Source organism: Saccostrea echinata, unplaced genomic scaffold, assembly GCF_033153115.1.
Source record: "Saccostrea echinata isolate AGI-Se365-2 ecotype Australia unplaced genomic scaffold, CSIRO_AGI_Sech_v1 ptg000003l, whole genome shotgun sequence".
NCBI lineage: Eukaryota > Metazoa > Mollusca > Bivalvia > Ostreida > Ostreidae > Saccostrea > Saccostrea echinata.
Window position 1 is genome coordinate 3,298,125 of NW_026889752.1, and position 14,170 is coordinate 3,312,294.

Genomic DNA, 14,170 nt, shown 5'->3' on the forward strand with positions numbered 1-14,170 from the left:
ATTATATTCGTTGACAAATTTTGTCTCTTTTTTGTTTCCATATTGTTCGTCATTTCTGAAATGTTTAATAAAATTTGTCCAAGTTATCTCCGAGAAAATACTCGGACAAAATAATAGGTCTAGAGATAACAATTAATGACTTCATGACTAACTTTCTGAACGACAACTTTATCCAATAATCACTATGACTATCTACTGTGCAATTTTAATTGTGTGCTACGAACTCATTATTTCCAATGAATAAAAACTTATGTGATTTTTTAAAATACATTTTAATTGCGTATTCATCGAGTGTTAATCAGAAAAACGCAAGAGAATTACCCGTGGAGACCTAAAACTTTTTATAAATCATCTCTTTAAAACTTTGTCTCACTCTGTTGGGATGGGGTCATTTTTCAACGGGGGTCAATTTCTTACAGGTTGCACATGTAGAACTCTGACCTTAGGGTTTTTTTTCTTGCTAAAAAGTACATTCTCTACGGCTAGGAGGTCATTTTTCGATAACCCCCTGTTATTTTTCTACGGATGTCATTCGTCTTTACAAAGGCAGTCTTTGACAAGCAAAATCACGGGGTAAAAACAAAACAAGAAAGGTCGTCAAACTTTCTAAATTAGGAGGCACAAACGTAAATTAGCTTTGTTCCTATGTTGCCAAATAATTTCTCTGCTAAATACTCAAGTGCAGAGGAAAACTTTTTTGGAATATATAATGCATTTACATTTTATCACTAAGAGAGCCCGGTATTACACCAGAAACCCTGAAAGGGCCATGAATTTCAATATTTTAGAAGAGACACCCTTGCTCATCATATCTATACACTTATTGTATCTGCTAAGTGCAAAGAAGACAGAGAAAGTCTAATGCATTTTCTCTATATGATCAATAGAGTCTCACCTTAAAAAAATTCAAAATTTTTAATTAAATAACTGCTCACAGATTCATAAGGAAGCAAGGTTTACGAGGGAATATTTCGTGTGATGGAAGGGTATTTAGAAGAAATTAAATTTCTTCAAATCTACACTTTTGTTAAATTTAATATCTTTGAACTTTAGCCCCAAATATTTTTACTTAATATTTTCCGTATGATATGCTAGGAATATTAACTAAAGGTCTCAATCTCTATTTTTAGAACAAATTTTACACATTCACTTAAAAGACTTTGCCAAGAAATGAAGATATATTTAAGAGGTCGTTATAAAATTTCCACCGTTTTTTGCTTTTTGACCAATACCTCAAAATTAACATCACTGACCCCACTTTTTTTCGTCATTTTAAACAACACGATACTTTTAGCTAATCAGCACTTAAGTCATAAAAAGTTTTATACAAAACATATTTTATTTTATTTTTTTATTTATTTTTTTTTTTTTTATTGAACATATTTAATTGAATGAATTAAAAGGATCCGAATTTTTTTTTTTTTTTTACAACTTACTGGTTTTTCTCCTTAAATATAGCAATTTGTCATTGAATTGAAATATTAATAGTACATAGAAAAATAAATTTAACGAGTGATACAAGTGAAAATTCTGTTCAGTAACATAGCAATTAAAATCTATAGGTTTCATGATAAGCATCTTCATACTTCCCATATAAACATAAAGGAATAATAATAATATTTCGTTTGTGTAGATTATCGTTAAGTATACAATTGTGTCTGAGTTTAGTATAGATTATATTTGTATAACGTTTACAAAATGAAAAATAAATTGGTAGAGTTTTGACTTCTATAGTTAAGTTTCTGCGAAATGCACTGAGTGGGATGACGTCTTTCGTTTCTATCTTTAATATATTCCACTGTTTTACAGCATCGGATATAAAGGATTTTTAAATAATTCTAATCTGCATCTTGGAGCAGTCAACTGTTCTTTATTACGAGTACTGTATTTTGATATGTTTTCACGCTTGTGTGGGACAATATCACTCAAGTACTCAGGTACACAATCATTATGAATTTTGTACATAGTAGCCATTTTTGAGACTTAGCGCCTAAATTTTAAAGTTTACCAGTTAGTTTCAGAAGAAAGTAGTTCTCTAGATACAAAGACTGGAAGACCTGTATCAAATCTAGCTGCAGATAGTTGAACTCTTTCAAGCTTTTCGGCATCATGGTTAGAACAGCCTTCCCAAACAATAGAAGCGTATTCGAGCAACGGTCTGATAAATTTGACATACAATTTTGAAAGGTGCGTCCTATCAATTTTAAACTTTAATTTTTTCAAAAGCCCAAGTTTCTTAGAAGCATTGTTTACAATGCTATCAATGTATTCTCTCCAGCTGAGGTTTTGTTACAACGTTACAATAAACCCAGGTGATGATAAACTGGAACAAGCTCCAGTCTGTCGCCTTCCAAAAATAATTTAGGCATAACAGAAATATTTTTCTTTATTGAAAAAGAAATGTTTTGAAAGGGTTGAATTTTAGAAGCCATTGATTTGAACGCAGTTCCAGAATATGTAAATCATGATTTAAATTATATTCAATATTAGTTATGTTATATGAAGACTGTTGAAGCGAATTATCATCAGCAAACAGTATATACATTGATAAAATATTTACAGCAACATCGTTTACATATATCGGAAATAAAATTCATCGTCTATTTAGATTTGTTGTAATCCAAATATGGTACTTTTTAGTGCAAAAAAGGTCACACAATAATTTATGCGCATTAATTTGCACTTGTTCGATGATGAATATTATTCAAACTATTTTAAGTAAAATGAGATTATTTTTATTGCCAAAATTACATCTGATAAAATATGATAAAGACTAAAGTGATTAACCAAAGAGTTACTATTTAAGTGCAAAAAGGTCAACTTAATTTTACCGTAACTCAGTAAGATGCACACTGACCCCTCATTTTCCTTGCGATTTTGAGTCATGCTGTATGAGTGCTTATCTAAAATATACTTCTCAAAAAATTCTTGATTTAACTAATTAATTTCACGAGTGACATACCTTAAGCAAAAAGTGAACTTCAATATTCTAGTATCCTTGTTTGATCTTAAAAACATATTAAGCACAAATCAACAACCTCCTCTCATTTCCAAGCAAGCAATTAATTTTTGAAATCAATTACTTTTTTACTTAAATAAAATTTCTTAAATAGAATTCATTATTTAAGACATGATTTATTTAAATATGTCCGATTTTTTAAATATAAATATCTCAATAAAAAGAAATCCAGGGGAAATATGGTGAATCGATTCTTTGACATACGTCAAAAATTTTCCGAATCTATAAACAGCGTTGAATAGCTACTGACAAGGAAATCTCGAACTTGCAAGCATATATCTCTGGTTAAAGTAAATGTAATGCTCGGAAGTGTCGCGTCTGTTTCCTTAAAACACTTTAAAAGATTCTAGATTTTCTTCTTTAAAAAGCTGATAATGTCATGTAGTTAATGACAAGAAAAAAAAATGACATTAAAGCATAAACGTTTCTGGTTAATGTAAAGAATTGTACGAAGAGCTGTGAGCTACATCTCTGGCCTTGTTATTCGTTGAGAGGGTTTTTAAAATCGACGAATATTTAGAACTGTCAAATTGAGATGGGAATGTTTGGATGATTTTTTTTCACTATTCATCTCGCAGAATATTGTTTTATTTTTTCAACAACGTGAAAGGACAATAGTGACAGATTTTTAGAGGCACAAGCGCTCTTTTTGATCTTAAATAAAGTAAGTCTTGAAAAAAATGTATGATATTGAACTCATATTAACTAGAGGTATAATATTTTTTTTTGCCTTTAAATTGAAAAAGTTTCCGATCCTTATCGATTGGGAACACATTGGAAAATGAATTTGAATAAAGGGTGTAAAAATATTTTAAGCATAGTGTGTGTATTAAAAAATATGAAATTGAAAGGATATTATATGATTATATATTGTTTTACGTCCCGTTCGAGAATTTTTCACTCATATAGAAGGGCTTCAAATTAGACCTTTACTCGGCACTCAGGGCCATTGAGCAGTGAGAGTTCTTTATCGTACTAACGCCTACCGTGACACGGGGCTTCGGTTTTTAAGGTCTCATCCGAAGGACCCACAACCTTCACTTCAAAGTGCCGAGCTCATGGGGAAGGAAGAGTTGCTACCTATTTTTTTATCGACTTAGGTCAGTCGCACCCATGATTCGAACACACGAACTTCCGATCACGGAGCGAGCGCTCTACCGACTTTTAATAAAAAGGAAAAATGTAAGCTCTGATTTCTATAATCACACTAATGAATTTGTGAAAAAAAGTCGATATAAACCTAGATTTTTATTTATTCATGATTATTCATGTAAATTGTTTTCTTTCTCTTTTAAAGCTTATCTTTAAATAATAAAAAAAAGTGTAGATTTGGCTTTGTTGTTCCCTGTTTGACAGGAATTAAAAGTTGTCTAAAGAAGATTGCGAAAATTTTACACATTTTGCGCTTTTAATATGAATGGTAGAAAATGCTTTAATGATTGGTATCCATAGTACAAATGACTATTTATTTTGACCATTCGAACCTTGAATATGTGTGCATATCGATATATTAACAAATTTGCATGTTATGGGATTTTTCTGTACTTATTAAATTTATAGAACCTGAAACTTTTCAGATCTTAAAATGGACTCCATTGAAACTGCACAAAAGTAAGTAATACGACTCTTAAAATGTCTGAACTATGAGAAGTTGTATCTTTTGTTTCCAATTTTAATTTTGTATTTACATGTTTATTTTCGTCTATTCATTTCTTTTGAAAATCAATGATAAATTAATTAGGAACAATGATGCATGTAATGCATTCTTTCAAAAAGATTTTAAATAAAATAATGGAAAATTTTATATGTACAGGTAATTTAGTATTTAATGATTTTGCAAAGTGGCATTTATTGTATAAGGTTAATCAGATTGCTTTTATTCATCATTAGTAAGACAACTATACAACGTATGTCAGAATCCGTGTTTGTGGGTCTGTGTCGTAAACTTGGGACCTCACAACTGGTGGCCATGAGGAGAGATGTGCTGGATATTATGTATTTGGTGATGAATCATAGTGCGATAGATGAAGAGAATAAAGCGATGATAAGTGGAAGTTACAGAGAAGGATTCAGACTAAAAACATCGGATATAGATTTTATGGCCTGGCCTAATCATCACCGTGTGATCTGGGATTTATATCAGTCTAGGTTTTACAACATGCACAGACAATCACTGATTGTGTGTGACTCTTCTGATAGTCCACCAGGTTTCACTTTGTTATATCTACTGTCACCAAACACCCGCCTGAATATCTATGAAGCTTTTGTTAGAATAAATAATAGATATTATATATCTAGTTCCAAATACAGACATATCATGGCCTCTACATCGTCATGCAATACCAAACCTCATGGACCCTGTGCGAGTGTAGTTATTGGCGCCACTGAATTTGACCAAGTCCACTGTTTTTTATGTGACTTTTGGCCTCCACCTGCCTCTTCATTCAGAGAAAGATGTCGCTCATGGCCTCAGCCTCATATTGTTGATGATATATTAAGAAATGGATGCCATTTTGTAGCAATAGGACACAAACTAGGTAATCATGCACAAAATGAATGGAGAATTTCTTTCTCTGTGGCCGAACAAAAACTTGTTAATGCAATGAATCACTGTCAGTTTTTAACGTACGGCTTGCTTAAATTATTCTTGACAGAAGTAGTTAACTGTCAACTAGATGATGGTGATAAATTACTGTGTTCCTATCACATGAAAACAGCAGTTTTGTGGATGATTCAACAAAACGCAATATCTCACTGGTGTCCACAAAATATTCTAGAGTGTTTTTGGGTCTGTTTTAAGCTTGTTCTCAAATGGGTGTATGAAGGGGTCTGTCCTAACTTTTTCATTCCCGGTAATAACATGTTTCTGAGTGAAGTTTATGGTGAAGCACAAAATAGTTTGTTTGATAGACTGTATGGATTCTACAAAAAGGGATTAACATTCCTGCTACATAGCCCCTCCTTAAAATCTTATCTTATAAATGTCCTTCATAATTCCGGACCCTATATTCTTTTAGATGACCATACTTTGAATTCTGAGCTCGCTATCGATTTAAAGCTATTTGTAGAAATAGACACATATGTGTGGTGTCACCCATTAAAACCAGAAAGCAATATGAGATACCTTCATATAATAGAACATACCATAGGTTCCTCCCCCATGTCACAGACTCAAATGGTTGTGCTGCAAAAATTAACGGTCATTGTCCTTCAGAACCTTGCTTTTATATCACAAAGGAAGACTTCTGAGGCTGAGAACAAACTGGGGTACACAGCTGAAAAAAAATCGTGTTATATGCTGAAATTAGCTGCTAGGTGTGGTTGTATTACTGACATGCTTTACCTTGCCATGTATTTTTATAAGACGCTTAGATACATGGAAGCTCTGTCTATTATAGAGGTGGTAAAAGACAAGTTAGCACAGCCGTATGTGATGCATAACTTCAAGGTAAGGGCAAGAAAATATATAGATGCTGTAGGGGGGCGGTCGTGGTCTACAAAGATGAGACAGACAGTAACATGGGATATCAGACTTTACAATCTAGTCCACTATGTCGAAGAGTTGATACCAGAGCAAATATCTGGTTTTCAGAACAATATGCCGTCCCTCTCTGTCCCACCCTTTATAATGTTACACATGCTCGAAATCTTCTGCTACAGGTTTAGAGACACAGTGAAAGCACAAAGAGCTCTGGATGATCTAGAGACCCTAGTCCACTATGATCAGGGGGTTTATGTTGATTTACTTCTCAGAGACATATCATGGCAGATTCTGGGGATCTGTCAACAGGTGACAGGAAACACTCGGGCAGCTATATACTCGTACAAAAGATCTCTCAGAGAATATCCATTAAACAAAATAAAAACTGCTACAGAAATGAGAATACAGACAATTCGTAATCGAAATAACTAAGTTAATCAAATGTCAGATAGCTGTAAACCTAACTAATGGAGTTTATGCCTTTTGTTTTCCTTCCCTTTTTGTATTTTTGAATGACTCTTTTGATTAATATAAACCACCAGTTTATTACGTAATGAAGTCAAAACACTAGAATAATGCTGCCATAAGACAGTTAAGGACTAAAGCCACTTGATAGAATATCGACCTATTTCCAGTTGATATACAAAATTATAAGCAATAAATACTAAGAAAAACTTAGTGAAGGAGCGTTTATTACGGAAAGATATGTTGAGAAATATGCTGTTGTGCTATAGAAGTCCATACGTTGCATGGGTTGGGGGATACTATAAACCAACTATTATTCGCACCAACTTTTATTCACGATTTATCGGTTGTAAATCTATCTGCGACGACTAAATTTTGCGACTGAAGAATTTTCAGCATAAATTCACAATGAAAATAGGTCGAGGAGAGAAATATTCATGAATAAATGAAGGTAGCAAAATTCACTGATATTCCTCTCAAGCGAATAAAAGCTGGTTTACAGTACTTATAGCAGACATTCTACATATACTGAACTTTATCAGGTAATCATTATATCATTTTAGTTTATGTACGCTTCACATTTTGAAATAAAAAGTCATCAAATAATTTTATTTGTTTTTTTATCGAGCAATCAGTTGTAATTGTTAATGAACTTGTTGAAAACCCTCAGCTCTCTGTTTTGCTTACTTTCTCGTATTAGGTTGATTCTTACTTCATTAAAAATAACTTTTAAAATCCATGTATAGGAAAATATTTTGTCCTATACCAGAACATTGTTCATCGGCTTAAAATGGCCTGTGATCTGGGGCCCCACTCAATGAGTCCAGGGCGAAGCTCTGGTGGGAGTCCTAGTGAGAATTTAACGTCAGCTCCCTATTTTCAACTTCTAAATGTAATATGATCGATAAAGTAGTCTATTCATTGACGAATATGAAAGTTCAAGATGAAATGTCACATTTTTTTTTCTAAAAAGAATATGAATTCAGCTTTATACAGTACTTGTACGTTTATTACTTTCATCATTTCAAATATTTTATTTATTTATTCTATATATATATATATATATATATATATATATATATATATATATATATATATATATATATATATATATATATATATATAAATATAAATATATATATATATATATATATATATATATATATATATATATATATATATATATATATATACATGCATATATATATATATATATATATATATATATATATATATATATTTTTTTTTTTTTTTTTTTTTTTTTTTTTTTTTTTTTTTTTTGCAAAATGAAAATGATGCACATGCTCGAGAATACAAGCATACATCTTAACTACGCCACAAGCTGATGTTGAACTCAGGTGTCTTGGTTGTTGTTATTAGCTTCAGTTTGTTTTTATATATTGAATAATTGCAATGTATTATCATTTTCCCTTCCCATTGTCTGATATGAAGTGCATTCAAACAATAAAAAAAACTAGAGTGTTCCTAGGAACGCATTTGTCGCCTTCTTTGTATTCACTGAAGATGTAAATAAATCTAAGAGTGGTCAGCTATTCATTTACAACTAGCATTATAGTTCATGCATTTGCGTGCAAAGAAAATAGGCATCTGCGATAGAATCTGACAATCAAAGAAAATATGGTTCCCAACCCTCAAAAAATAATTCAATTGAAATTGTAAGAAATAATTATTCCTCACTTTATTATTACGTGTTTCCAATAATCCTCTAAAATATTACAGTCTGTCTTTAATGTAATTTTCAGACCACGCGATACCTCTCAGAATTTAAATTAAATAAAACTGCCCAGGACATTTTTGGAAAGTAGGCCAAAGGTCAAGGTCAAGTGGATTGTAATGCTAGTATTTTTCACCATGTTTTATGACAAACAGTCCACATGCTAAATAGCATTAACTTACCTCTTAAATGCCAATCGTATGCATCATTTTCCTACTTATCAGCAGCCTAATTGTCGCTCTGCTCTGCAGGTGACACAAAAAGTTGAATGTAAAATGCTCCCCTAGTACATGTCCGTAGACAGAGTTAAAAATTAGAAATCGTGTCTGGCATAGGTGATTAATAAAGAGAAAATATATATTTTTCTCTGTATTTTTTAATGTTCATTCTTTGGGTATCGTCAGGAACGGAAAACTCTCTGTTCACTAGACAACTACTTGGGGGAAATATGACAACACGTCTCTTTGGCAGGAAAACTCGAAACTCTTAGAGTGATAGTGATTATTTTGAAACTTTTGAAAACTTTTCAGTTTTCAGGTTTGATTCTGGTATATACTGAATACATACTGACAATAACTCCTTTAGTTTTTTTTATGGTTTTTTAAATATTGAATGCATCTATGAAACCCGGCATTTCGATGCGTTGATGATAATGTGTATGGTTTTTAAAATTCATTTACATTTACTTCCTCCGATGATTTTCTACTTTATTTCTCATGAAATCAACTTCCTTCACCAATCAGTAAACCCCCTGTAGAAACCGATTTCAAGCCTACTTCGTAGATTTCTTATGCAGTGTGCGATAATTCGAGAATTGACTGTATAACGCTGGGTTGTCCCTAAGAATTTAAAGTCATCATTTCGTAAGATCTATGGTCGCTACAATGACCTTGTCAGCAAATACAATCTCTCATTAAGTCAAATGCTGACTGACTTTTATCATACTAATTGTTTGGCCACTATTTACACACTGAATTGTCGACGGATTTTTCCGTTATTTCCTGATCATGACAAGGAGCACACGGCGAGTGTGACCGGTGGGCAGGGGATGCTCACTCTTCCATGGCACCTGATCCATCTCTGAGGTCTTAGAGGTCCATGTTTGCTGTGCTCCTATTTTGTAATGTTTGATGGATATTTGAGCTCGAAAACTGTTCGTTATCTCCACATATTTCATAGCAGGGGTCATTAAAAAAGTAGAAAGGGATCTGGATTTCCTCCCCTAACAGAGGGTTGAGGGGGAATATCAGAGTAACCGGGGGAAAGCATCATTCAAGGCGGAGACATTCCCTGCCCTGCGTCTTAGGGACAACCCTGATAACACATTCAATGAATTAACCCCATTAGAAGTCCAGGTTCAATACATCAAAAACTACTGTGAGGTACTGTATGACTTTCCAGTGTACACATAACAATAACAGAATATATACTACAACATTATTCTCGAAGATAAAGGATGCTTTATCATTCTTCTGTGATCAGTGCCCCAGTTTATTATATATATATATATATATATATATATATATATATATATATATATATAAAACGACAACCACTCAGTAGATGAAGATCCGTATCAATGTTTATCGAGGGGGGGGGGGGGGGGCTCTTAAAAAATTGACGATGAAAAAAAAAATTAAATAAGCTGCCCAAACTCCTCCTTCGTGGGAGGTGATGTTAATACCTTTAACTTTACAGTAATTATTTTTTAAACGCAAGAATTTGCCAGAGTTTAATGATACTGCAAAATAAGGGGGGTGGGGGGGGTTGGGGTTGGGCATACAGCCTGTAAATTAATTTTCATATTAAAACAGCTGCAAAAGATTATTCTCCACACAAAAAAATTGGGAGCCCAACCTTTCGATCCCACCTACTTCGGACCTGAGATTTGTTAGTGAAAAAAAATTCTCTGTCCTACTTTAAAAAAATAATGTGATGACAATATCAACTTAAAGATACCTGATATTTGTATACCATAAGCGGGCAATCAAAAATGGCGGTCATATTTATCATATTTGAAACATCTTGCACCAGGGCCAAAAAACTTAGACGGGCTCAATTTTGATCACAGTATCACATTTACCAAAGGAATAAATAGTATGTAGAAAAGAGAGACTGGGATAAAAAGTGAGCTCATCTAAGTTTTATGGCCGCGAACCAGGTCCGTAGGTAGCAAGTGGGGTGAGGGTGCCAATATATACTACACCAATAAAAAAAGCAATTTCTGATGGTGCCCCCTCGATAATTTTGTCGGTAAATACATAAGAAAAGAAATAATGCTAATTCATCGTTGTGCCCCCTCAACAGGAATGTTGGGGGGGGGGGGGGGAGCTTATCAAGAAATTTTTGTTTTGTGCCCACTGCTCCATCCCCACCCCACCCAATGAAAATGCTTCCTACGGACCTGAAAACAAGAGAAAACACGCAAGAATGATATCATATGGTTTTTAAAATGAAAAAAAAAATGTTCCATGGAAATGTTTCTATACGTTTCGTAGCTAGACTGTTCGCTAAGATCTCTGTGTACCTGTACATAAAAGGCCGTAGCGTCCCTTTTCGTTTAATTTTTTTTTCGGATTTCTTAGTTTAACTCTGTAAGTTCTACTTTCTTAAACAAAGTTTAACTTTCGATTTTGCTTATAGTTATTACCAAAATAAATTAAGTATTAAGTTAGGTGAAGTGAAACATAATGGAAATTTTAAGATAGAATCAAAATACGAAAGGAATCAAAATTGCCATAATAAAATAAATAAAATAAAATAAAACTGGAAAATATAAACAAGAGCAGGCACGGATCCAATGGGGGGGGGGGGGTTCCATACCAGTCCAAAAAAACTAACCCAGAAATTTCTTGACAAGCAAAGAAAAGTAAACTCCTTTCCCAAGCATGAAAAACCTATTTCGCGCGCGCGCGCGTGTGTTGATGGGGAGTGGGGTAGTCGTCAACTTAACACAGATCAGCGTTTTCGAGGGGGGTCCAAAGTCACTTTTAGTTCGTTAAGTATAAACATTTACTTAATATGTCTGCAAATTTGAGGGGGAGGGTGGGGATCCGCCCCCCCCCCTTCTAGATCCGCGCCTTCAAGAAGTAAGAAATAAAATAAGAAATAAAAAAATGAAGAATTTCATTTGGAAAACAGAAAGTTAGAATAAAGAAGAAAATAAGACCATCAAAATAATTGTGGCACTGATGACCCTCCATAGGTTCTCATTATCAAAATTCGACAAACGTCTAGACTTTACATTTGTAGACCTGTCAATTGTCTTTGTGTTTTATTCAGAGCGCGGAAATATAAATTCCGGAAAACAAAGTTTACAACATCAAAAATTCACACATTCATAGTATAAACTCAAAGTCAACACAGTTGCATGCTAGGATGTCGGAATTACCTACTTACATATGAAGACTATGAAACTGATACGATTACAAGTTTGGGTTTACAAACTTACAAGTCTGGATTTTTGAACACGATTACCCTCCATAAAGATTGACGCTGGAATGTTGCTTGAAAGAAATGTTTAATTTTATATATTCTGTAGATATATCTCTATTTTAAATCTAAAATATTATTTTTGTATTACGGGGAGAAATTGGTCATAAAAAAAACTGCGTGTCTTTCTCTCATTAAAGACTAAGAATTTGACAGAAATTAGGGAATTGTTTTCTGCCCTGAATTCCACTTCAACACAATCCTCGATATTAAAGTGTCTGTCAAATTACGCTCCTTTCAAAATCAGAAACAAAGATTAACGTAAAAAAATGTGTACTAAAATAAATCCTTTGTAAATCAAATACTACTTAAGCTTGGTGAATTAAAACTATACTGCTATAATATAGCTCTCATTTCAGCTCAAGCTCAATATTTAAGTTCAATATGCATGTGTGAATGCTATTGATTGTTATTCAATAAAAACAACATGCAATTTTTGCAGTAAATTTAATATTTTTTAAACCCCCATTTTATGTAAATGTTTGAAATGTTATGTAGAGGAATTTAACCTTATAAGTAAAAAGTCAAACAGGTTTCAGGAAAGGCGCTAGGGTATTCTACCTTAGATAATATACTGACCTTACATTTTCTTACAAAAATGGTGATATCTTCCAAAAAGAAACTTTTTTATGCTTTTATTGATTTTAAACAGGCATTCGACACGGTGTGGAAAAATGGGCTTTGGTATGAATTGTTTAAAAATTGCATAAGTGGTAATTTTTTTACATTTATAAAAAAATATGTATAATGGAGTTAAGTCCCTAGTGACTTAATGGTCTTATATCTAAATTTTATAACTGTAATATCGGTGTACGGCAAGGAGAAAATTTATCACCTCTCCTGTTTTCTATATATATTAACGATTTAGAAGAATTTCTCACCAACAAAAATGTGCATGGACTTTCATTTAATCCAAGCATTTCAAGTACTGAAGGAAATCAATTCTTACTTTATTTGAAACTATTTATTTCGTACTATGCCTACGATACAGTTATTATGTCTGAGTCTGCAGAAGGTTTACAACATGCTCTTAATGAGTTTCATTTATACTGTACACAATGGAAATTGAATGTCAATGTAGATAAAACTAAAATTCTGATTTTTTCAAAAGGTCCATCTGAAAATTTATATTACTACAAAAATTCTGTTATTGAAATTGTGAATGAATTTAAATACCTAGGTATATTATTTTCCAGGTGGTATCTTTTTTTAAGATTAAAAAAAAGTTATGTGAGCAAGACCAAAAAGCCATGTATGGCATTATACGAAAAATTAGACAATTTAATTTACCAGTAGATTGTCAGCTTGATTAGTTTGATAAGGTTGTTACACTAGTACTTTTATATGGGTGTGAGATATGGGGTTTTGAGAATTTTGAAATAATCGAACTCGTTCATCTAAAAATTTTTAAATATACATGTATATTTAATCTGAAAAGTAGTGCCCCAAGCTATATGGTTTATGAAGAAACAGGTTGCTTCCCTTTGCATTTAACAGAATTTAACAGAAGAATGATATTCCATTGGGCAAAATTACTGATAAGTATTGAAAATAAGATTATATGTGTTATATATAAGTATTAAGTATTTATTTGAGCAGTTTCATATAGGAATTCAAAAGAACCCTTGGGTTTCTTGTATTAAAATATACTTGATCTTTGTAGATACTCAGATGTATGGAATGAACAAGCTCTTATAAATATTTAATGGTTAACAGCAATAGTTCAACAACGTCTCAAAGATCAGTATATACAGAAATGGCAAAGCGATATGCGATTCGTCCAATGGTCATAAAATGGTATTTTCAAAACAGAGATTGGATTTGAAAAATATTTAAATATACTACCTAAAAAAAATAGAAAAAGAAGATGGGCGTATTTGGCGTGTGATCTGCAGGAATCATGTGTACGAAACATTTATAGTATAAATGTCCACGATTTGGTCGGCTGACCACAGCTGGACACGCTTTACAAAGTTAC

General features: G+C 32.7%; 1 protein-coding gene across 1 annotated transcript; it reads left to right on the top strand.

Annotated features, from left to right (window-relative positions):
* Nucleotides 1-4,928: 4,928 nt before the first annotated feature.
* LOC133178687 (uncharacterized) lies at nt 4,929-6,932 on the top strand. The gene has a single exon (XM_061313407.1). The coding sequence runs from the start codon at nt 4,929-4,931 to the stop codon at nt 6,930-6,932; it is 2,004 nt and encodes a 667-aa protein (XP_061169391.1).
* Nucleotides 6,933-14,170: the final 7,238 nt, after the last annotated feature.